The sequence below is a fragment of the Anoplopoma fimbria genome, chromosome 18, assembly GCF_027596085.1.
Source record: "Anoplopoma fimbria isolate UVic2021 breed Golden Eagle Sablefish chromosome 18, Afim_UVic_2022, whole genome shotgun sequence".
Classification (NCBI taxonomy): domain Eukaryota; kingdom Metazoa; phylum Chordata; class Actinopteri; order Perciformes; family Anoplopomatidae; genus Anoplopoma; species Anoplopoma fimbria.
The window spans coordinates 4,912,495-4,937,787 of NC_072466.1; the positions used below are offsets into that span (position 1 = coordinate 4,912,495).

The 25,293-nt window shown below is 41.2% G+C and overlaps 1 protein-coding gene across 1 annotated transcript; it reads right to left on the minus strand.

Annotated features, from left to right (window-relative positions):
- LOC129107252 (mitogen-activated protein kinase-binding protein 1-like) lies at positions 1-25,062 on the minus strand. The gene is given in 34 exon segments (XM_054618688.1): positions 1-240; positions 987-1,072; positions 1,993-2,081; positions 2,173-2,254; positions 2,576-3,178; positions 3,442-3,605; positions 4,263-4,353; positions 4,356-4,417; positions 6,303-6,369; positions 7,233-7,424; positions 8,246-8,388; positions 8,533-8,678; positions 8,764-8,964; positions 10,210-10,247; positions 10,478-10,623; positions 10,756-10,866; positions 11,235-11,298; positions 11,926-12,037; positions 12,127-12,202; positions 12,289-12,410; positions 14,377-14,447; positions 14,831-14,956; positions 15,068-15,159; positions 15,245-15,432; positions 15,522-15,665; positions 16,434-16,623; positions 17,321-17,481; positions 18,629-18,811; positions 19,348-19,485; positions 20,168-20,338; positions 21,429-21,486; positions 21,589-21,651; positions 23,261-23,352; positions 24,961-25,062. Coding segments are annotated over 34 exon segments (4,614 nt in total).
- Between the last annotated feature and the right edge of the window lie 231 nt (positions 25,063-25,293).

The following is a 25,293-nucleotide window of genomic DNA, read 5'->3' on the forward strand; positions in this document are numbered from 1 at the left end:
TCACGTCTTGTTGTCTAGTCTCCTCTCCACAGACTTCAGCAGCAGCTCAGCGTACTGCTCCAGCAGAGCCATGGCCTTCTCTCCTTCACCTTTGACCCCTTGGTCCACTCGGGGCACCTCACATTGGGAGGTGGGGGGAGGCAGAGAGTCGAGCTCAGCCTTGACCGTGAACAGAGCCTCGGACAGGATGCTCCTCATCTCTTGCTGATCTTCACTCGGTTGTTGGTCGCTTTGTAGAATCTGGTTTTAATGAAAAAACAGAGAAGGAAGCTGTAAATATCTGTCCCTGTTTGATATGTTCATCAGATTATAGATGAAACTCCATTTGTGAAATAAGAGAATATAAATTAAATAGGGTTGCAACAAGCGATTGTCTTCATCGGCGGTGAAACTGTCAGTTATTCTCTAGATTAATAGATTACAGTTGTCTACAAAATACTGCAACATATGCTCCTGACATGAGTAGTCGTTATTCTACTACTACTATTCTACGACTGGTTTTGTACAACCAACAGTCAAAAACCCCCAAAATATTCAGTTTACTGTCATATTAGACGAATAAAAGCAGAACGTTCCCACATTTGAGAAGCTGGAACAAGCAAATGTTTGTGCTTTTTGCTTAGAAAAATAACTCAAACACATAATGGGTCATCAAAGTAGTTGCAGCTTTATGTCGATCGCTTCCATTTACTCCATTACTATTTCAGCTCTTTAATAAAGTAGAGATGTGTGGATTTCCCCACAGATGAGATGTGCAAGGAGCAAAATCCCAAAAGGTAAATTAACTGAGACAAATGGTGCATTAAAACATGATGTAAAAAGACAAAACTAATAACAGTAATGTCTATCGATACAGGCAATCTATGACAGTAAGAGGGATATGAGAGGGGCAGCTTTAACAGGCAGGAAATGATCTCTTTATCTCTCCTCTTAATATATCTTCCTTTCAGGCTCTCTTAACCCCCATCTCGATTTAACACACTGACCGTAGAGTAGAGCACGGCGGCTTTCCTCAGACTGCTGTGAAGCTCCGTAACAGCCTGCATACAAGTTTCCAAGGTGATGGAGAGATCTGCAGAGAGAGAAGGAAGGACTCTTTCAAGTACAGAACAGCATGTGGCAAAGACACAAAGACACACATACTGTACAGAGTTTGCACACAAACACACAAGCTATCGAGCGAAAGAGTCACACGGTAAATGTTGAGCAAAGGGTCGAGGAACATTAAACAACAAGGAAAAACCTGGTTGCAGAAGAGAAACTATCGGAAAAAAAGGCTGCTGCATAAAAACAGAAAGAGCAGGAACTGTGTGAGAGCCGTGGAACTGAGATGAAATGATTTCACCGTTTATATCCTACAAATAGGTACAAATGTGGACTGGATATCACTTACTGGCATTTATGGATTTTGTGTTTTTAAAAACAGGATGAAGAAGTTATTTTAAGCTTCATCTCAGCATTTGAACTCTATTAGACACATTTATTTGCTGCACAAGTGAACAATGTGAGGAGAACAATCTGCAGAGGCTCTTTATATCACAGCATAATGAGGGTCAATTATTATTTATCATCAAAAGGGATCATTGATGTGTACAAATTCTGCTACAATCTTTCTTTTTGATTATGTGGTAGAAAAACCTGTGTGGAAACATGAAATAAATGACATAAGGAGTACAAAAGAAAAAGGTCTTGAGGAAGGAAGTTTTTATAGCAAAGAGCGATTAGGGTTTCTAAAATAAGTGGAGTATTGAGCCTGCTGCACAAAATCTTGGTTGGTTTTCTAACAAATCCACCATAAGAGCAGACTTCAACACTGTGGAATCACCCACGTCCTCACAGTGGGAGAGCTCAGAGACAGACGGAGGAACGAGAGACAGACAAGCAGGATGACAGACAGGCCAGAGGGCGAGCAGCAGCGTGAAGAGACGCAGTGATGGAGAGGAGGAACGGCGGCGACGGACAGGTTGATAAAAGAGTTCTGGGGGTCCAGACCTGGATGGGGATCAGCGGTCGATGTGCGGGTCGGTTCAGGCACCAGAGGGCACTCTTTGGCTGCAGCCGCCTGTAATGGCTCCTTTGCACTGGGAGGAAATGTTTGTAAGTTATTAAAAACTTCTCAAACAACATGAAACGAAATGTTATGATGTTGTTTTAAAAAAAAAAAAAAAGCACCTCTCTGAAACCGAGTCTCTCTTCTGCCTCACTGGTAGTGAACTCGGCAAAGAAGGATCCAAAGACAGATGTCTGCTCACTGCTGAAGACAACAAGATGAACACAAAACCACACGCTGCTTTTTAGTTCTTTACTTTCGGCTTATACAGTACCAGTCAAAAGTTTGGACACACCTTCTCATTCAACTACTTTGAAGAATCTAAAATATAAAACATATTCTGGTTTGTTGAGCATTTGTTTGTTTACCACATAGTTCCATATGTGTTCCTTCATAGTTTGGATGTCTTCAATATTAATCTACAATGTAGAAAAAAATAAAGAAAAACCATTGAATGAGAAGGTGTGTCCAAACTTTTGACTGGTACTGCATGTGACATCTAGAGTGTATGGCTGGCTGTCTAACCTCTGTGTCCTGGTGTCGGTGTGACGTCACTGTTGGGAGTAGAAGACCCCGCCGGCTCTCTGGTACAACTTAAGCTCGGCATGACCTCCAGGCAGAGGCTGCGTCGAGGGCTGAGAGGCTGTTTGGGAAGCGGGATGCGGGAGGGAGGGATGTTCTGGGCGAACGGAGTGGATGAAACTGCAGCTGTTGGGGAGGGACTGTTTGATACAGGACTAGATAAGAGGGATGATGCTGGGGAGACGGCGGAGGGTGAAGCGGGGACGGGAGACGAGGTGAGAAGTGGTGGTTCGACCTCAATCTCCCCACATGACCTCCTGCTCCTGGGAGAGTGAGGGGAGGAAGGTGGAGTGCCCGGCTGGATAACGTCTCCCAGCGAGGTGGAGCGGCTGCTTTTGGCCATGGAGCTGGCGGTGGGGTTCATGTAGGAGTGGGGCTTGAGTTTGGGGCTCTCCCAAGGCAGAGGGGAATCGGGGGACTGGGGTGATCCGGTGGAGGGTGAGGAGAAGTGGAAGGAAGGATTGGGAGTGTCATGAGTCAGGAGAAGCTGCTGAGGTCTCTTGCGCAACTCCCTTCGGTCACTAGAGGGCACAGGGGAGTGAGGAGCTGGGGGGAAAGGGGAAGTGGAGATTTGTTTGAGAAACAGAAGTAAATCTAATTGTAAATTGTTAGGAATTACTTTTAGTTTTACATCATATAAATGTATTATTGTCTGAGTAACTTATTTTGAATATTGCACAGAAGATCTCCATGCAAATTACATTTAAATACACTCTTGAGGCATTTAAATTGCACAATACAAACCTAAATATTACAGAAACAGCACCACATAAATAAAAATAAATTGACAGAATGGGGTTGAAATGTACCTTCTGAGGACAGGTTCTGGACAGAGTGAGATTTCTGCAAACATGTGGCTCTGTCCAGCGGCAGCGGTGCTTTGGACGGCAGGTTGAACGTCCTCCATAGGTGGATCCCTGAAGTCCTCCTCTTCTTCAGGGAACCAAAGTCCCTGTCTGGAGCCTCAAGCCTGCTGAGAGGAAACACAGCAGCTTTAAGATCACTGCAGACACAAGAAATCAGTCGCAAAAATGTCAAAAACTATTTCACTATTACCTCCATTTCACTCCATTTCATTGCCATTGTTGTTGTGTTTTATGTTCGTAGACATACTTTTGTATATATATATTTTTATATTTATATGTGTACATTGTAGTTCAATGTTTATGCCTCCCTTATTGTATTTTGTACTCTGTAAATGTAAGTTGAGAGCAACGGGAAAAATCGGAGTCAAATTCCTTGTATTGGTACGCATACATGGCCAATAAAGCTGATTCTGAAAAACAAGCCAAAGTAAATATCAGTTGTGTTGATTTATGTTTGTTTTCCTTCGCGTCTGTGCTACATTTTTGTTACATCATCATGACTCTGTAAGTAACACCACAGTTTGTTATAAAATGTGGTGGTTGTAAACAGTGTAAACAAAACGGCCTGGTCTGACCTCATGAATCTTCTCTTTGTCAAGTATGTATGATTTTGTATTAATGCCATGTTTAGGAATCATTTATTTATGCAAACAGAGTACCTTTTTTGATCTTTTGCATTTATGATTCATTAATCAAAGCCTGCCAAAGCAGCACTTGTCTATAAATAAACCCCATTCAGCTCCTTGTCTGTGTTTTCTTCTTACTTTGGTCCCTCGATCCTGCCGGGGGACATCGGGGTCTTGTCCTCTGTGTTTCTGCTCTGGCTATCTTCCATCAAGGGCCGTACTTTTGACACGGGGGCTTAGCCGAGCGGCTGCCTTGTTCCTTTCCGTGCACTTTGGCAAAAAGAGGTGTGCTCCTACACAGTGAGAGAAGGCACCACAGGGTTAGGAGGGGATAGGATGAGGCAAATATACAATGATATAACATGATGAGTCAGCTGGTTAGATTAGTTTAGCACAAAGACTGCAAACTGGAAACATCTAGCCTTCTACTACTGTGCTCCACCAAGAAATTGTCCAGCTCCATATCCCCATTAAAGCAGAAAATGTATTTAGAATGAACTTTTCTTACATGCCTATTAGTGAACTTAGCATTGGCATTTTGGGAAAAGCCACATCCTACATCAGGCTTGTAATGGAAAATTATATTAGTGTATGTTGGAAGTATATAAAGGTTTTGAATGAAATGTACTATGATTTTTTACTCTAAAGGTTTTGAATGAAATGTACTATGATGTGAAGATTTTACTCTAAAGGTTTTGAATGAAATGTACTATGATGTGTACTCTAAAGGTCGAGAACCTCGTCTCTCTGTATGTTAAGTTACACTGTGTGGAGATGTTAACCCCCCCCCCCCCCCTCCTTATGTCCCTTCACCTCTTTGTCATTCATGCCCCCACCAGGCCCTCTCACACCTTGGTCCTTCCTCCCCACCTGAGACTCATACCCACCTTTTGGTCTTCTTCCTCTCCTTTGTTTTTCTACCTTTTCTTTGATATTCATGCACCCCTTTTGTTCTTCATACCCCCTCCATGACACATTACTCAGAACTGAGCCTGGCCACCCCGGCTCCCATATATAGAGGGGTGAGCAGCCTGACTCGGGAGTTCAGTACTTTGCAGGCTCCCGGTGACTCTGTAAACTTCTGGCTCTTTCATGCAAAGAAATAAAATACCGCAAGGACATTTCATTTGTCATTTGATCATTATTTCAACGCTCATTGGGACTCATCTCGGGACATAGATAGTACTAGTACAAATTGGGTATTAGTATAGTAAATTGTATTGGAAATTTCCACCACAGGCTGCATTTGGACAGTGCCATTCTAGCTGTTTCCAGTCTTTGTGCTAAGCTAAGCTAAATAGTTGCCGGTTGTAACTACATTTTAGCTGTACAGGCTTGAGAGTGGCATTTTATTAAACAATAATATTGGGAACATGTAAATAAATTAACAACAACTTAAATAAATCTGTCATACTAAAGTTGAACTCTGGGAAATGACCGAAGACTAAGCTGAGAACGTGGAGCTACAGACAGCAACCACTCAGCTTAGCTTAGCACAAAGACAGCTAAAGCTCACTAATTAACACGTTATATATTTTTTTTGTTAAATCTGCACAAAAAAAAAGCATGAAAACGATTCCATGGGGGGCCTTATGTGCTGGGTTAATTGTTGGACAAGAGCAGTTGCCAGGCAACCAGCAGAGACTGCATGAAGTTACTGGTCGATAAATACTCTAGCACATACCCCCCAGTAAAATAGTTGATTTAACATTTCAGTCTTTGTACATGTTTAAGAAACTATATATCAGATGGTAATTAGTGAGCTTTGGAGCTGTTTCCATCCTTTGTGCTAAGCTAAGATATCCAGCTTCTCGTTGTAACGTCATATTTGGCATACAGACATGAGAAGGCTATCCATCTTGTCATGTCAACTTTGCAAGAAAGCAAATAAGCATATATCTTAAATGTTAAATCATGTTAATCAGTTTCTTTCAGATGAAGTAGTTAAATATCTTGCTGCACAATTATTGATACTACAAATAAAACAGGTAAACATCTTAAATCTTAAACAAAAATCTTCCTACACACATAGAATGACTCAAACATGGATAACAATGTAATTTTAAAACTGACAGCGCGGCTGGATCGGGAGGGTACACAGATGGTTTAGCAGAGCAGTGTGCGTGATTCCACATGGGTTTGTAATTATAGCTGTGAATCCACACTGGTCAACAGTACCTGTTATTATGTCCTCTGGCCAGGAAGCGTGAAGACATACTGAGCCGAGGGACTCTGCTCTGCTCGGCTGTGGACAAACATCAAGCGTTAGAAAAAAAATAAAGAGGCAAATAGAGACAGTGGCAGAGGGGAAGAGAAAAACAAACAGTGACACAGAGACAGAAAAGGAAGTGAAACAGAAAGATTCATTAATATTGTCTGCATGTCTACTTGTCTACAGTCCATTATTTTGGGAATTAAATGTATTAATTTTCTTGCCCGGAGTTAGATTAAAACGATAAATACCAGTCTCATATCTCTTTAATTTGAAGCTACAGCCAGGAGACAGATAGCTTACAGGCAGGAAACAAGTGCAGACTGCTAGTTTGGGTTCTATCTGAAGGGTAAAAAAAATCCACCCTCATTAGTTCACTAATTAACATTATTTCTTTAATCCGTAAATATAAACCTAAAGTGTAGAAACAAGTGCTGTTACGGTGGGTTGTGCCGAAATAGAAAAAGAGTAGAATGGACATTCTCATTCAAACCCACGCAGCACAAAGTGTCGGACTCACTGAGGTGAAGTTTTGCAGTTACGACTAAAACGAGCACTGGAGTAGTAACGTTGTGAAGAACAGAGAGATAGAATCAAATTTAACAGCATCACACACTCATCTGCCAACACCAGCAGTCACCATTTTTTTTGTACAGGTCAAATAACCACGCAAAACAGTTCAATATACGTTCTACTTCTATTGTATTTCTATGGACAATTTCTTTAGCAGGAGCCACTAACAGTTTCCCAGGCTGATTGGCCCAGACTCCAGGAAGGTAGGTGGTAGGTGGATTTTTCTTCCAAGGTAAAAAACAGGTGCTGTTTCCTTGTGCTCACAGTCTTTATGCTCTAACCATTCTTATGGTAACATGTGAGTGTCTGTCCTCTCCTCTTACCCATGCTGCAGCTCTCTTCCGGTGTCTCAAAGTTCTGCTTGAGGAAATCTTCTTGACCAACGTCATCAGTATCAGTCACCGTCCTCAAAGCCTGGTCCATACTCGTCACTACTGCCTTTTGTTCCTCTTCCTCCCTCTCTTCATGCTCCTCATCAGAGCTGTCCTGGCTCAGGGACTCCACATCTGCAGAATCTGAAAGCGAAAGAGGAAAAAAAAAAAGGTATGAGGAGAAACAACCCTCCTTGACCTTCATACATCTACTGCATACAGCAGGCAGGAACCAGATAATCCTTTAGAAATGACCAGCCAGGACACTGAGGCTTATGCGGTAGTATTATTTGACATATTCCTATCAGGTCTGAAACTGAAGGGAAATCTGAGCCTCTGTGTGCTTAAATCCCTCTCAGCGGGAATCAGCTTTACTGTATGTTGAAGGGATATCATGGCTTTCATGTGAATTTTAGCTTTTCATTATAAAAAGCAGCACTTGACACACTTTAGGAAAAAAAGATGTATGACTTGAAACAGAATGGCAGACAGATTCAAATACTGATATGTCGCATACACGTGTAACTTTGATGTCTATTCCTTAAACATTAGTCTCCTTCACTCAAGCTTACTTTAGTCTTAAGGGAAGATAATCAAGAAAAACCTTCACTGAGAGCAGCAATGTGTAGGAATGTGCTATGATTTAAGCTTCTAAAATGAAGAAACTCATTTGAATTTAATTGAATTTTGGGGCATTAGCTTTTGTTTTGTGATTTGGCAGGAGAGAAGCATGCTTTAATGTCTGTCACATTGTCTTTTCTGAATGTGTCACTGGGTGGTGCTAAAGTCAGAAACGCTCATCTACAGAAGTGGCTTTAAATACTAATCTTTACTTTTTGTGTCCTTTTGTTTTCATTCTACCAAAAGTAAATATTATTAGAAATGAATCTCAATCACTCTTGTGTATTGCTTTGACAGTATTCATTTGTGTTTCTTTTACTGTTGTCACCAGAGTGAGATCTCACCATCCAGGACACGATCAGGGCTGGAGTCCCTGCTGCTGCCGTATCCCAGTGAGCAGGCACTGTCCGGGCTGCGGCTTTCCTTGCTCTCACCGCGGATCCCTCGCCCTTGCATCCTGCAGTGCTGCTCCTTCACCATGTAATCACTGGCGTATGAAAGCAGAGAGGGGTGGAAACAATGAGGGAACGCGGGCGGAGAGGGAAACCAAGAATAGAAAAGGCACTTTTGTTCCCTTTCAGTGTCATTGTGCCTGCCGGAGTGAAAGCATGTATACTGAGTGGGGATTTACCCGCCCTGCTGACTCGCAGCGCCCTCGCTCTCCTCAGGGTACAGCACGGCTCCGTCAGTCCCCCTGGTGCCCTTGGATGTGTGTGAGGACAGCCAGTCATCATGAAGCCAGGGCCGCTGCCTCTTGGCTCTCTCCTCCAACTGCAGCTGCAGAAAATGAGGTGACTTAGCAGAGCAATTACACACACATGGATCCTCTCTTTGTCTCCATTAGACGTAGATGTATGCATACCATGGTCTCCTGGAGGCTGGACGTGCTCTGTCTCTCTCTGTCGTGAGAGGGGCATGCGGGGGTTTTGTTGGGGGCAAAGGTGTCCAGCTGCCTCAGGTCCAGCATGGATTTCACCATCAGCTCCAGGGTGCCCATACGATGAGACCAGCGCCTCCGAGGACGTTTAGAGGAGTCAGGTGGGTCCTGGCTGACGGCTCCGTGCTAGAAAGGATGTACAAGTTGACACAATGAACCACGACTTCTACTGTAAAAGAAAAATGAATTAGAATTAAAGCCTCTCGAATGTATGCCTCCTCCAAACATGTCATGTTAGAGATTACATCCATGTCTGTTCGAAATGTCATCACTAATTAATTTTATTGTAGTAGACATTTGTCTAAAATTGTCAAAATGAACATATGAATGGACAAAAAAAAGTGTTTTGTGAGGTTACTGTGACCTTTGACCACCAATTCTGATCAGTTCAACACCCATAAGGTGTGGCTCAGATATCACGAGAATGAGGCGGACCTGAGATCGTAGTGATCTTGACCTGTGACCTCCAAAATCTAATCTGTTCAACCTTGAGTCCAGGTGGACGTTTGTGCCTAATTTTAAGGTGGACAGAAGGACAACTCGAAAAACTAAATGCCTTCTGCCACGGCTGTTGCCAGCATGCAGGAATAAATATACTGTATATAAAAACAGCAGTTCTGAATATTAAAGTTGACAACTACTAAAAGTATCAGTTTATACGCAGATATACACATCTTAGATGAGGTTGTGTGATCTAGTTTTTAGTGCCCCCACTTTGAATTCCACTTAGCTTTTTATCACTTTTAAGACTCAGCAGGGTATTTCTCCCCGCGGTAAATCACAGAGGATTTAATCTCATGTGTGGTGGAGTGAAGCCCGAGATCCTTAAGCCACTTCAGTCCTTCTGACGAGCTGACAGAAAACTAAGATAGACAGTAGAGTGGCGCAGCAGCTGAACTGCTCATCAGCTTTCCATCCCAAGTGAGTAAAGCTGTTACTTATTATTACACGCTGTCAATAATAACTGTGAAGTATTTGTCAGGAACTGAATTAAAGGGAAACATTGTGTATTGTTAGGTGTTTGGTATTGTACTTTCCCATAAATGGAATGTACTTAGCATGAAATAATAATAGCAAAATGAAATGGAACACAAAAGAAAAATAGTACACACACTGAATTATAATGGACTGCCATTTAAACTGGTGAAAAAGAACATTTATCCTATTCTTCACACTCTGTCACTATGATTCAATCTACATTGTTCTTTAGAAAACGTGTATACTGCCCAGTTTAATTCTATGGGAATAAAAAGACGCAAAAATGACTGGATAGAGCGATGACAATCCTCTTCCCATTTAATACCTTTAATACAAAAGCATTAAACTGTTTGAACTGATAAAAGTATTTTCACAGTGAATAAAACCACCAACCTTTGTCAGCTCCCAGTCCTGTCCTTCATCTGAACCACCTGTTGTATGAAAGAACACAGAAGCTTCAAAAATAATGAAATAATACTTGTTTGATGTCTGGATTGTTGTTTTTTTTAATCAGAAGCTGCACTCCACAGAGAGAATAAAGGGTCAGGATTACTACAGATGGCAGACACTCTAAAACAAAAGGGGTTGCACTTAAATAGACAACATGGATTCGAGGCCGCACTGTGTTTGTATTTTTATTCAGTTCATAATCAGACAGTACCTGTGTCCTCCTCTCCATGGCTGCTGTCAGAGGAAGTATTGGCTGCAGTGTCTTCTGGGTCGTCGTTCTCTGCTCCATCCTCCTCGTGCTCACGGTCGCTGTCAGAGGATAGACCTCCCAGCGTGGGGGCGCTATACACCTCTCGCCTGCCGTCAGAGTCAAAATGATGAGGATCATGTGAGCATTCTGGCAGTCTTCGAACTGTTTCATGAGGGTTTATGGAATGAATGTGATTAATGAAGGTCCTTTAGGAGTCAGAGTTTGGTGTGAATCATCACCTGAGCCCGGGGGTTTTGCAGAGCGGAGCGTTTGGGTCTCGTCGGAGCTGACTGAGCCTCTCTCTCATGCAGATCGTCAGCTCTGGAGCCAGTCGCCACACAAAGATGCAGCTGGGAGATAAAAGCACCCAGGCATTAAAAATTCAACATTTGGTTTCAGCTCAACTATTGAGAAAACTGTCTGCAAACACATTTCCCCCCCTCATTTCCTCTGGCAGCAGAGGCCGAAAAAAATGATTTTAATTTGCTGCTCAACTGCTGGTTATCTACAGTAATTTTATTCTAGCGCGCTGTTCATATTTGGATGTCTCCTTGTTATAAGATATCTAATTATAAGTAGAGAACTAATGTTTGTTATCTTTTCAGAAATACAACGTTGTTATACTATTCTAATTGTCTCCATTAGACTCCACATGGACTGGTGTCTACGTTAATCCAATGGAGTCACTAGTAGGACAACACACAGGACTGTTTCTCACCTGTCCCCTGACACAGAAATCAAATGCTTGCAGTCGTTGGTAAACTTCATCCCAGTGACGATCTCTGCAAAACAAAAAATATGGCTTCTGACAATTGACCCTTCGCAGAGCCCGGCTATGAGATGTCATGGAGAACAACACTGTCACTTACTGCACTCCCTGAATGAACATCATCTAACGTTTGTCAAAATGAAAAAGCGATTTCAGAGAATGAGATAGAATGGTCTATACAAGAATATTTCCAGGATGCCAAACTGATTCAGCAGTGAAAACAGGTTAAAAAGATAAAGACAGAAGCTAAAGACTACAGATCACAGTGTAAAAGTGAACCACCACATCACCATGGTGATTGAGACAGAAGACAGTAAAACAAAGGAAAAAAACTATTCCTGACTATTACATAACGTTTAACCATGACTAGCTCCAAATCCATAAAACCAGCCTGAACATGAAGAAATCGTAAACCATTGCATGAGAGTCGGTGGAGCAGAGCCAGATAGCTGTTGGATGCTGGTCGGGGCTAGACGATGCTACACTATGATTGGCCAGTCTGTGTTCGAGGGGCGGGACTTAGGTAAAGGGTTCATTGTAGGTGATGGATTCCCTGCTGCTTTAAAAGGGTTTTTTACTCACAGCTCAGGTTGACATCATAAAATATGTGTATGTGAGGTGCAGCTGTGTGTTCTGTTACCAGAGTGTCCATCCATAGTGGCCACACACTCCCCAGTGTAGAAGTCAAAGATGCTGATGTTTTTATCGGAGCAGCTGGTGGCCACGTATTGACCTGACGGATCTAGCTGAACCTGCCAGGACAGAGGACAAAAGAGTCAATACACTGTATATACAAGGAGGAAAGGGCATGTGGAGTACAGACTATGGACAAACTTGTTACCTTAAGCAGACTTCCGTCCTCACTCAGAGATCCCTTGTAGAGTTTCTTCTGCTTGCCACTGCTGATGTTGAAAATCCTGCAGTCAGAAGGAAAGAAAATTAGTTTCTGTTTCCCATTGCAAACCTCATGGACCTTCAAATACACAAATGCCAACGCACTCACCTGATGCAGCGGTCCTGACAGCCGACAGCGGCGTACTTGCAGGTGGGGTCTACACCCATGTCGTACAGCGTGGTCTTCCTCACCGTGTGGTGAGAACGCCTGAACTCTGTTCCTCTCTCAGTCTGTGAAACAAAAAGAAAGGTAGAGTAGAGTAAAATGTATTGCCCATGAGAGGAAATAAACATCACAAAACAACATGAAAACAACTCAAAACATGAAAGACATTTGATTATACATTTGACATTGACAACAGGACAGCTTAAAAAAAAAAAACTGCAGAAATAAAGTTATAAAATGCTTTTGTATTTAAGATTCAGTATTAGAGTTCAGCAGCTTCAATGGAGGCTGGAACAAAAGAGGAGCTTCAAGCGGTTTGATTTTCAGTTTGACACACACAGTCGTATTCCTCAAGGCAGAGGTTCATCTTCAGAGAAGAGGGGATCTTCAGAGTCTGCAATGATTATGTTGCTTGTCTCATGACTCCCTGCTCGTACGGGCTCATAGTCTTTCTTCCCCATTACCTTCAAAGCTGCTTTGTGAAAGCTGGCAGTTTCAGTTGCTCTGTGAGGTTGCCAAACAATGCTGTGATTCCATATCTAATGACTCTCTCTAGGATTGAACCGATTAATCATCAGCATGATCTGGCTGCTCACTCTGTGCAGCCTCAAGTCTGTGCTCCAGCCCGCTGCACGGGTTGTCAATGTGTGTTTTCGATCAAAGTAGGTTGTCTATGTGGACGGTAGTATTTGTCCAAGGACACCTGAATGATTCTCTGGATTTTGATGACTACTGGCTCACGGTCAAGGACAATCTCCTTTGTGTTGTTGATGTTTAAAATGAGTTACTGTCACACAGCTTGATGAAGGTGTTGATCTCATCGTGATACGGAAGGTCTGTGCTGAGAAGGAAGTCTGCTGTAGCTCGTAACATTGTTTGGAAAGAAAAATAGCAAACTTGACCTTTGCCTTCGGATATCTAAAAGTTGCAAAGATAAGTTTAAATCAATATGGTTGAGTGCATCTTTAAAGTGGGTATAAACAAATAGTTGATATGCATGAAATGAAAAACGTTGAGTATTTGTCTCAGTTAAGTTTGGCGGAATGAATACTTTAGGCCATGTTTCATGGTCAAAAAAGACTATTATGGTTCAATCAGAACCCCTTAAAAACAAAGAGCCCGATAAGAGACGGCACAGACGATGCTCATTTGCGTTCTCCGGGGAGCACAGGCCTGTCACAACAAGTTTATAAAATGAACACTATAAATGAGATTTAACTGAAGACTAACAATCCATTGTTTATTGTGCTCCACAAACCGTAATGAGTCACTGCCGTGGCCCGAATCGTGTCTTAAGTTTACGAAGAATGTTGTAGCTTATACAACTCTGACTGAGCAGAAAATTGCCCCAGTGACCTCGAAGCAAATCTAGAGGAGAGTATGCAGCAGGATGTCTCCTTAAGAATACAACCTGCAGTCCAAATGGTACATGCTTTACAGACGATACACAACAGAAGCTAAATACATTGTGTTAATGTTGTGCTCCAAAGTGATTCCTTAGTGTGAGGAATTACTTGATTAACAGTTCATTTTAGTCAAAAGCAATGAAGCAGCAGAGAATGCTGAACCAAGATTGGCTCCTCATTGAGTTATTTATGGCCAGAAATAATTATCAGAATTTTGGGGAATACTTAAACTACAACTATATTACTAATTATGCAATAATTCATTATTTAAAGGTCACTTTTGATTGAAAAAACAAGATTTAAAGTATTATTAGGAGAGCTTTAGAGGTGCTGAAAGGTGGATTTTGTTTACCTTTGAACAGAGCTAGGCTAGCTGTTTCCATCCGTTTTCAGTCTTTGTGCTAAGCTAAACTAACCAGCTAATGGCTCCAGCTATATATTTAGTGTACAGACGTGAGAGTGACATTGATCTTCTCATCTAAAGTTATTAGATTATTAGATAACAACAAGCATTAAATAACATATGTGTGTTTATTAGATATTCTACAACAGATTCTACCTGTGGGGAGATACATGTTTGGATGGCGGGAGCTGGCGGATTGCATCTCGTTCAGGCGTGTCTTACCTTGTGTGCGGTTCGGAAATAGATGCTCTTGTCTGCCCCACAGCTGATCATCCTCACCTTGTTGTCATTGGCTGAAGAACAAAGACAAATATTTAATCAGGACTTTTTTATACTTTAAAAAGAAGTTACTAAGGCCTGAAAATGCAATGCAAACAAAATGATGCCATTGCTCATCCGTCAGCTACAAATGACATCTTTCTCCAATCTAAGGAAAAGCCTTGAGATATAGAAGATTAAAATAATGATAGACTAAATTAATCCAAAGTATGCAAACAACAGAAAAAGACTTTGCTTAAACAAACAAAGCTCCATCTAACACATGTATAGTAGTCATCTATTATCTAAAGAAGCATAGCTGCAAGCTCGACATAAAAGAGGGGGACTGAATGGAGATGAAAGCGAGGATTAAGCAAAGATTAGCCGTCAGATGTTGACAGTGTCTCGAGCGGCTCACCAGCAAAGCGGACGGCTGTTATGGATGAAGAGTGCTCATCAAGTGTCTGCACCAGACTGTAGTCATCCTCGGCATCCAAGACATGGATCAGACGATCCCTGCTAGCCGTGGCCAGCAGCTTCAGACCTGACAGCAACAAGACAACTTAATCACATGGTCGTACACGCAGCCGACGCCCAGATGTTCTTCAAGCATGTCATCGTTTATAATCACTAACACAGTCACACACACGCTTACCTGTTTCCGGTTTACTGTATTCAAGGCAGAGGATCTCAGCATCATGGGACTCCACTTTCAGAATCTCCTCCATGCTGCAGAGGTCATGAACCCTGTGGAGTATGAATTAAACATTTATTTTTGGATGGAGGTCACCTCAGTCAGTTATCAGTGTCAGTTTAAGCCTTCTTGTCCTACCTCAGCATCCCGTTGCGATCTCCAGATGCCAGGTGTTTGCCGTCTGGACTGACACAGATGGTCCTGATGCCGGTCCTGCTTTCAGCTGTCTGTCCGTCTCCTTGTTTGTCCGCATTCATATTTGTCAAACACTCTGGATCCTGCAAGGCACTGGTGTTTCCATCTATGTAGATTATATTCAGGAGATCCTGCAAAAGCAATGACACGGATATAGATACAACCCATCACAAAGAGGATTTTGTGCTTCTGAAATGTTAATGTTTTCTGATAAACTCACACTGCTGAGGACGTTCTGAGAATGAAAAGGAGTTTGCGTCCTGTCGTCCATGCGCCACAGTCTGATGGTGTTGTCAGCTGAGCAAGTAAGGAATGCACCTGATGATAAACCGGCACCGAATTCCCCGGGAACATCTGGGAACATCTGAGGAAGGACAAGAGAGAAGGTGTCTAGTTGTGAGGGAGTTCAGGGGAATATTAATTATTTAGAATTTCCAGCACCGTGCCATTGATTTAAATTCACTATGGAGCATGTAATACTTAGCTCTGGTACTTTTACATTTCAAATGCATGTTTGAAAATGCTCATTTTGAATGAATAAGATCTAGAAAAGCTTTTACATCCTCATGAGTGTAGTCAGAAGCACGGCAGCAAAATTAACTTTTATGATAAGCAAGTTTCACACAAGTAAAAGTGTAATATTAATATAAAGCCTTTTTTTTTTTTTTTTTTTTTTTAACAGAACAAAACAGTCCCTAACATTTGACCTCTGAAAAAAAGGCATTGATGAAAATGTAAGCAGTAATGTCGTATTAATATTGTAGCTAGTAGCCGTACATATCTTAACATATATACACCTAACCATACATGCATGCATACTCATATACAGACATACACATATATATGCAACTACATATATTTAGCGTATACAGTGTTCTTAATGTAAATCAATACCAAAAATCTAATAATAATATCCACTTAGTGTTTACAAATTGGTCCTGGATTCAGTAGAGAAATGAACTGCCCAAAGCTGCCCAATTGTGGCTCTAGGATGTTATTGAATCAGCAGCCCAGTCAATGCAACACTTAATCCACTGATTAATCATTTACTACACTCTGGATCAGGTGCTGTTTAGAAGCACACTGCATGCGTAGCTGTGGTTAAAAACGTGTGCATCACTCCCTCGTTTACCTCCAGATCCCCAACGCAGGCAGCATGGAAGAGGGCAGAGTGCACCTTCCCCACCCTGCTCACATCTCTCACATCCCACACATACAGACTGTGGTCATTATATACACAGCTGAGCCACTGGCTGACGGGGTCATAGGTTACAGCAATGGTGTCTGGGTAACGTCCGTCCGTCTCGGTGGAAAACAGGTGGCTGATGGGAATGAGATTGGAATACATATTCAAAAGGTAATGGTATATCAGCAGATGTTTTTCTAAAAATAGTCATACATTTTGACCAGGGGCAGGAAAGGCCTATTGAATAATTTAATCAGCAATGTTGCTCATAAAGACAGTGGAGAAATTGCAAAATGTATGTCTACTGAATCATAAAGAAATCAGAACAATAGTTAAAATTTTTTAAGTAATTTCAGTGATTTTGAGCCGTGTATACAGTACCAGTCAAAAGTTTGGACACACCTTCTCATTCAATGGTTTTTCTTTATTTTTATTTTTATTTTTTTCTACATTGTAGATTAATATTGAAGACATCCAAACTATGAAGGAACACATATGGAATTATGTGGTAAACAAACAAATGCTCAACAAACCAGAATATGTTTCATATTTTAGATTCTTCAAAGTAGTTGAATGAGAAGGTGTGTCCAAATCTTTGACTGGTACTGTATGTAATAGTTTCATCATATCTCTGGCTTGAGTTGTAACATATGTGGTACAGTTTAGTAACATACAATGAGCTTAAAATGCTGCACTATTGATTTGGACTAGAGCTCTAGGTAGAAACGTTCAGGAGTTTTTTTAGACTGTGAAACAGAGCCACATGAGAGCATTTGATCCTGCCTTGGATCCCTGCCAACAAAAGGCTGTGTTACTCCTGAGCTCCTCCTCACCTGGCCTCCGTGAAGGCCGTGACGTCAGAGCCGAGCCGGTGCGGCCGCGGCAACGTGCCGGCAAAGTGAAGGTCGACAGGCCTGAAGGATCGCACCGTTCCATCGGCGCAGCCACAGAAGATCATGTCCTCAGACAGAGACAGAGTCTGGGCCACGCCCGTCTGCAAGGCAGGACACAAAAACAAACAGGGACATCAGCTCATTTCACAGCTCTAACATTCAGAAATGAGCATCCTGGAGAAGAAGAATCTGTTAGAAATCTACTGTAGTTTAGTAATTAAGCTTAGGGGAGTCCCAAACAATCCTGAATGTCAGTAACGATAAAGCTTACAGAAGGTTGACGAGAGAAATAAAAGCGTCCTTTTTGGAATACTTCCAAACACATCCTGCTCTGTTCCTCGTTCCAGGTGCTAATCCCTCTTTGATCCTCTGACAGAAGGCAGGAGCTGGACTCACACACCTTCATCATCTTCACCTCTTGATTAAACACCACAGCTGGACACTGGACTATGAGCACTATTGGTTGTACAACACTAAGTAATAAACACATGAATTGACTTTAGATTTAACACTGCTAAAGGTTAATTAGATGAGTGAAATATTCCATTAATGTTGAAGACCGCTACTGATTCAATAAAGAACTAAATGCATGTTCTATTATAACCAGCAGCGTAGTCTTTATGGACTTTTAAAATAAGAAATCTGCAATAAATGCCACGACACCACTTAAGCTTTCAAACTAGGCTTATCAATGTCAATCATAAAGGAGAAGTTAGCAGCAAAAGGATTTTTTTGGCGGTTAAAAAAGGGGCCTTTAACTACAAAGTAGTACTAAAGCAGAGGGTTGCAACCTTTGCTTAAGTACTCGGCACTAACATTATTTTAAAGATACACATACAAAAAACAATAATTTAAAGAAATATTTCCAGATTAAGGAATTCACTTTCTTGCCAAGAGTTTGATTAGAAGATCGATACCATTTTCAGCTACATTCAGGAGATTATTAGCTTAGTTTAGCACAAAGACTAGAAAAAATCCACCTAAATCCACAATGTGTACTCAAAAATGTAATTTTGGTAAGCTTCATAATTGCTGTTAGGCAGATTTTTTTTAACCTTCAGACAGAGTCACGCTATCTGAGATTTCACTGCAATGAATGTTAGCACCCACATTAGTTAGAATGACAAAGCCCAATCAATATCGACTGCATCACTTCAAAGTGGGATTAATAATTCATAAGAGTAGTGGTAGCTAAAGAGCCCAAACAACCTCTTGTCACTGTTGGAAGCCTTCCTGTGAGCCACTCACCCGCAGATCCACCCACTTGTCCAGCATCCTCTTGCTGTTGAACTCACACAGCAGGCCGGAGGAAGTGATGCAGAAGGTGGAGTCGGATGTGGAGCCCCGTCCACAGGCCACGTCACAGAAGAAGTTGTTCCTCAGCTCCCCGAGCAGCCCGGAGCGGCCCAGCAGGGGGACCGGAGCGCTGGCCTAAATACCACAGAGGGGTGGGAGTAAGATGATTAGGCTCAGACTGAAAGCAGAACACTGGATACATTTACGCTTAAAACATATTTATATCTGCGTATGTCGAAATGCATGTGTTGTGATGTTTTCCTTTCTGTGTCTCTTTCTTTTAAAAAGTAGAGCTTCTTGGTGTGAAAACAAACAAAGAAAAGCCAAATAAGAAGCAATGGATCAAAGAAACCAGAATGTGTGACATGTATTGAAGACAACTGTGTGAAGTTCACTGACAACAAAATAACAATTAAATGTGTGACAAAACCAAACTCCCACTTAACTGTTTAGTAGAAACATAATTATGACTTACTATCTCATGACTTGACATTTCATAATTATGATTTCCTATCTCATGACCTGACATCTCTTATGATTTACTATCTTATAATTATGAGAAACTATCTCAGAATTATGTCTTAAGACTCCAGCTCGAAACATGACTAAAGCAAAGTTTCATCTAACATTTGAAGACACAAACTTTATAAAAAAAAGTCATAACAGATTACCTTGCTGGCTTTGCAGCGGTCCAGATACCAGAATTTAATATGTCTGTTCCCCACAGTTACAAAGTAGGAGCTGTCCTCAGAGAAAGACACACCTGTCACCTTACTGGACACCTTGTTGGCAGCCACAACAACGTCTTTCTGCAAGAAAACAAGACATTTCAAAAACAAAGCATTAATGTTTGTACAAAGCCAGGTTAGCTTTGGCGCCCTTTTTCAAGTCTGTATGCTAAGCTACTATCTTATAAATTATAACGATATCGTGATACGTTCAACTGTAATCTTGTAAAATGTGTTTATTGGCGAGATGCTCGAATAGATTAAAATCATTTGAATTGGGTGTTTTGTAAAATGAATCACTATAGATGACTTTGACAAAGTTAAGGGATAACTTTCAGAACTTTTAATGGTTTGCAGTTACTTCAGGATGGTTGGAATCATTTTTGAGAGGTGAAAAAAAATAGTCTAGAGCCCTGTATATCAGCTGCTATAACAAAACAATAGAAATGATTTGTATCTACCAATTATAGATTGTTGATGATCGTCTGCAATTGGTATGATCGGCAAAACGGCGTGATCTGATATCTCAAAAAGTTACATTTCCTCTCCCCCCTAAAAGCAGCGCTGACCAGCTGCTGAGAGCAAATTCGCTTATTTCCTAAAAATGTTGAGCTATTCCTTTAACAAAACAAGGAGTGTGTATGTGAAAAGATAGAAGCTAAATGCCTTCTAGCCCGCACCACAAACACAATAAAGTGTCTACATGGCCTAACGACATCAGCCTCGCCAAGAGGAGTTGACTGTGGGCTTTGAGGCTTTTTACCTTCCAAGCCCAGACGTTGACCATCATGTCGTACTGGTTTCCCACACTGACAATGTATTTGCTGTTGGGGGAGAATGCCACGCAGGAGACGCCATATTTGTGCTTCTGGAGCTCCGCCACTTGTCTTCGCTCCGCCACATCCCACAGTCTGACCGCTGGCAGGTGACCGCTCTGGTGAAAAGGAACAGAGGGATGTTGAGTATGACAGAGAGAAAGAGATTGTTGATTAAAGAAAGGGGTTCCTTCCTATGTCTAAGTGCTATATTGTGTTGGTTTTGTTGTCTACATTCTTGAAATCCAGTACAACAACACAGAGTAGTAAGCTCCCAGTCCAGTCTATGCAGCTCTCTAAGAGATTATCCTCTCCGTCCTCTACTCTTTGACCTGCTCACTATATTCTCTGTAAGGGATCAAAAGGTCAGCAGGCTATTTGTGTGGCCTCTAAATTTAATATGGCAGGGCGACCTTTCAAAGGTCAAAGTTAAGAGGAATGTGAGAGGAAGGGCAGCAAGGTCGCTGAAAATGGATGACATTCAACTAAACATTGAAAAAAGACGTGTTAAAAATGCCTGTCTTCTGCCCGCCTGTCCTCCATGTAAATCAGCTTCTGTTTTGTGAATGAACGTGTGTTTCTTATCAGATTATTCACTCAAGAATTTTGTTCTCCTCTTTAAAGGCTTTGAAGAAATCTTCTGAGATTGCTGAAGATATTAACATTTGGACTGGAAGATCAACCTGTAAATTTGTATATTTAGTAGTTTAATATAAAAATCTGAATAATTCAAATAATGCACTGTGGCAGTCTACAAAACTTTTAATTTGTTTCCTTTTAAATTGCACCCAGAACAGACTTTCCTCATCGGCATTCGGGCTTTTGAACTTTAGTCTCTGCTGTCATGGCAACTACTGCGTGCTCATCCACTTACACACAGAAGTCTTTAATCGGCTTTGATTGGCTGGGGCGGATTAAGATAGTGTGCTGTGTTTGAAGCAAACCGTGTAGCTACAACATAACTGCAGACTCTTGACTGACACTTTACAGCGGAACATGAGGGAAACACGGTCTAGGGCCTTTTTCTACAATACGCTCTGCATGATCACCATTAACAAGTGACTGTTGGCCTGCCTCCTGCTGGGTCATTCTCAATAATGCTTACTCCTTATACTCTCATACTACTGCAGCCGGAAAGAGGTTGAATTTGTGAAAAAGGGATAACTGCACAGCCAAAGAATAAAGTAGATTGACTGGGAGGAGACTCACCTCTCCTGTGACCAGGTACTTGCCATCAGGGGAGAAGGACAGAGCTGTGATGGTCTTTCTGTGAGAAGTGAGAGGGAAATTGAGAAAGGACAGTTCAGCTGTGACTCACGTCTTTGACAGTTTAACGTTTAAATGCAGGTTGTATTTGTGTTCAACTCACCTTGACGTGTTAATAATGTGGTGCTGTCTCTTCTTTTTGGGGTTCAGCAAAACTACCACACACCTACACAAGGAAAAACAGAATGAGAACTCACCATATGATCTATGAAAACCCCATTTCCAACTTTCAAGTGTTTTTTAATTCATTAAGTCAATGTGTTTGGAAGAAATTCAAACAATTGTCCATGGCTAAGTGGAAAATAATACATTTTCAGGTCAACAAATACTTGAACAGTGCATACTTGTGGCATTGCTTAACATACTTACGGATTATAAACCATGACTTTATAAACATTTAAGCTCGGACACAGGAATCCACATAGCTTGCGTTAATCTAATATCAACTAATATGTAAAGAAGTAAGCTGAAATGTACTTATTTCAGTTGGAATAAACACTATTCAGCGACCTGTTTTTCATATTACTGCAAGGACAACCCATGGTGGTCTGAACTAAATTAAAAATAAAACACTGCTACAAAGGAGGGTCATACAAAACCGTTGAAGGCCAATTAGAAGCATTTCTGAACAGTAGAATAAAAGCAGCCAAAAGACCAAATTTGAAATATAATTGTTAAATTATTCAGTATTAACAAGTTCATTTATGAGCTTGAGAGGTTCTGGTTAGTGGTGTTTGTAAAGTACTTCTGAACAAAGACAAGCGAGCTGTGTCCCCCGTTTACAGTGTTCAGGCTAAAGCTAAGCTAATCGGCTTCCGGTCATAGCTTCTGGCACTAGCTTCAAATTTACCATAAAGACGTGAGAATTGTGTCTTCTAAGTGCATTTCTCGAAGTCAAAATAATCTTTTAAGATTGCAGTATAAAATTAAACTGTATGGATCCTGCCCCCTATGGTTCATCTCCTTCTTATGTAATTATTATTTAACATATTCAAATAATCGGGCCATAACCGTATTGCTTCCTACTAATACAACATCCTATTCACAACTTGTTTGAAAGCACCAGGAAACTGCATTCCTGGTGCCACAGCTTGTGCAGATTTTAAACTGAGACTGCAGATGTGTTTCCAGAAATCTCGGTGAGAACCAGACACACACACACACACACACACACACACACACACACACACACACACACACACACACACACACACACACATATACAAGGCCACATTATGTGAACAGAAATACCATGCACATTCACAAATATGCACTCCGTGAAACAACAATACTGTAAACAGCCATTGACCTTCTTAGTATTAATACAGCTTTGTCAGAAGATTTGAGAAGAAAACAAAGGAGGCTCAGTGCGCTGTTTCTGGTTTTTACAGTCTGTTTTCAACCCAACGCTGAATCTAAATCCTTCAACCTGCAGCTCACATTTCTCTTATTCTGCACTGAGCTAAGTTAACACAGCCAGTGTCACTGTTTGCACAGAATTAACAATACCACACAACGCTGTTTTACATTACTGAGAGAGTCAAAGGAAGCCTCCCCGGGGGTAGGATAAAAAAGAAGCTTTGGAGTTTCTCTGATGAGAAAGCCCACAGAGCTCTCCTACTCAGCTGCTCTGAGATAATGCACAGATAACACACACACACACAAATTTGCACACTAAACGTCTGAGTGAGGCAGATATAACGGGGTAAGCATGGAGCGTTGGTAGGTCAAAGGTCAGATGGCGAGATAAGGATGCAGACATTGTCTCCTCTTACCCTGCAGGATAGGCGACTAGTCCGGATCGGGGGTCACAAGCCAGGCCGCTGTTTCCTGAAGCTGTGATTCCTAACACCTTCTCCAAAGTCACCTGTAGAGACACACAGCAGGTTCTTTTTTTTAGGATTTAATCACAGAGAGAAGTGAAAGTAGAGCTGGCTAACGGAGGGATAAATACCGGACTCAAGGCGTGCAGTGATGTAACTAATCACCCTAGTCAATTAATCGAAGATAGAAATGTGAAATGTGAGGACGATATTTAAAAGGACAACTAATGTGTCCTTTAAATAAGACTTTCATGTCACTTTTAAGATGTAAAATCAAATATCTCCGTGGAATGTGATGACCAAAACTTGATTATACATATTTGTATATGTATGACATTTGTTTTACTGGGTGTTGCATTGTAAAAGGAATCCACAAACTTAATAAAAATGAAAAGGTTCCTGTCTTAAATAAAAAGCAGAGAGCTTAAAGAGGCATTAACACATTATCCACTGTGTGCTGTTTCAAGATGCTCCGAAACACACTTTGATAAAATGTATCCCTGAGCAAGAGCAAAAGGATTTTCAGGAGTTTTAATGGCTTTGGTTGGAGGAATATTTTGGGGGATAACTCTAAACATCCAACACATGCCTTCTGTAATCTTGGGTTCAGTTTATTGCCTCTCACTGGTGGTAATCTGAAGTAATGTTAGTTTGTGCATACCTGCACTAAAACATTGGATTTGTTCTACGTGTACTTACTTTTTTCTGTGACAAACTATTGTTCAGCAGACGACGAGAAGTTTTAAATCCAAATGTATTATAGATAATATTATCATAAGTAAGTAAGATCAGGTTTAATCTAGTCAGCAAACAGAAGATGTGACAAAAGACTTGGCAAGACATGCTGTCTGTCTGTCTGTCTGTCCGTCTGTCTGTCTGTCTGTCTGTCTGTCTGTCCGTCTGTCTGTCTGACTGTCTGTCTGTCTGTCTGTCTGTCTGTCCGTCTGTCTGTCCGTCTGTCTTGGGCATTATAAATCAGCTGTTAAAGGTTATTGATTAGTGTGGAGGAACATAAATGCATCTGAGTCTGTGGTGTCCTACTTACACATATGAAATATTAATAGCGATTAATATAAAGCATATTGATGATCAATCCAACTCCTTCAAGCTTAACGTTTTGTAATTAGTGTCATATAAGACTATCACTTTATAAAATAGACCCCTTTTATAAAAAAAGTTCGGACCAATGACTTCATTGATGTTAAATATATAATTTATTAGTCTACATAGGTGAGATAAAACCATTAATTGGAGCAAATTTGGGGTTGCCAGGTTTATATATTCTATTTGGTTGTAACTTTGAGTTCTAATTAATAAAAGCTTTATAAAGTTTTTAGTAAATAAACTCTTGGTGCAAAACAGTCTAACCACTCAAAGGAATATTTTGGCTACCCAAAAGTTGTTATCATTAATGGATTATAACTAATCTATAAAGCATTATTAAAGGGTTTATTCATGCTAATGTGGGACCAAATGAACACTTTATAAAGTGTGTCTTGATAAAGAGTGTGAACTTTTCCTCTTAAAGTGTTGATCTTGTAGTAAATGTTACATTGTCTACCTGTTTCTTATGCTGTTTGATGGATAATCAATGCACAACACCTATGATGGATCTGTTGAACTTTTAAAGAGGGATATATGTGATTAAATACCTTGCTGGTGAGACTCTCTCTGCTGCTCTTCTTGTGCTTGGTTGACGGGGAACGCAGTAAATTCCTGATGCGGCTCTTGATCGTGAACCCGTCGCCTGGCATCTTGTCCGGATGGAGGTCACCGCCTCGGAGAAACCCGCTGACTGTGAGGAAACACCGGCCAAGTGAGAGGAGATGCGGGGCTAGAGGAGTGCCTGTAGACGCTCCTCCCACCACACACACACACACACACACTCACACTATGGAGGTTTACAAAGTCGGATAGTGACCCTGCTGCCGGGACATGTGGACGTTAATCTCCTGAGGAGGAGTTACTGTTCTCCCTCTGCTTGT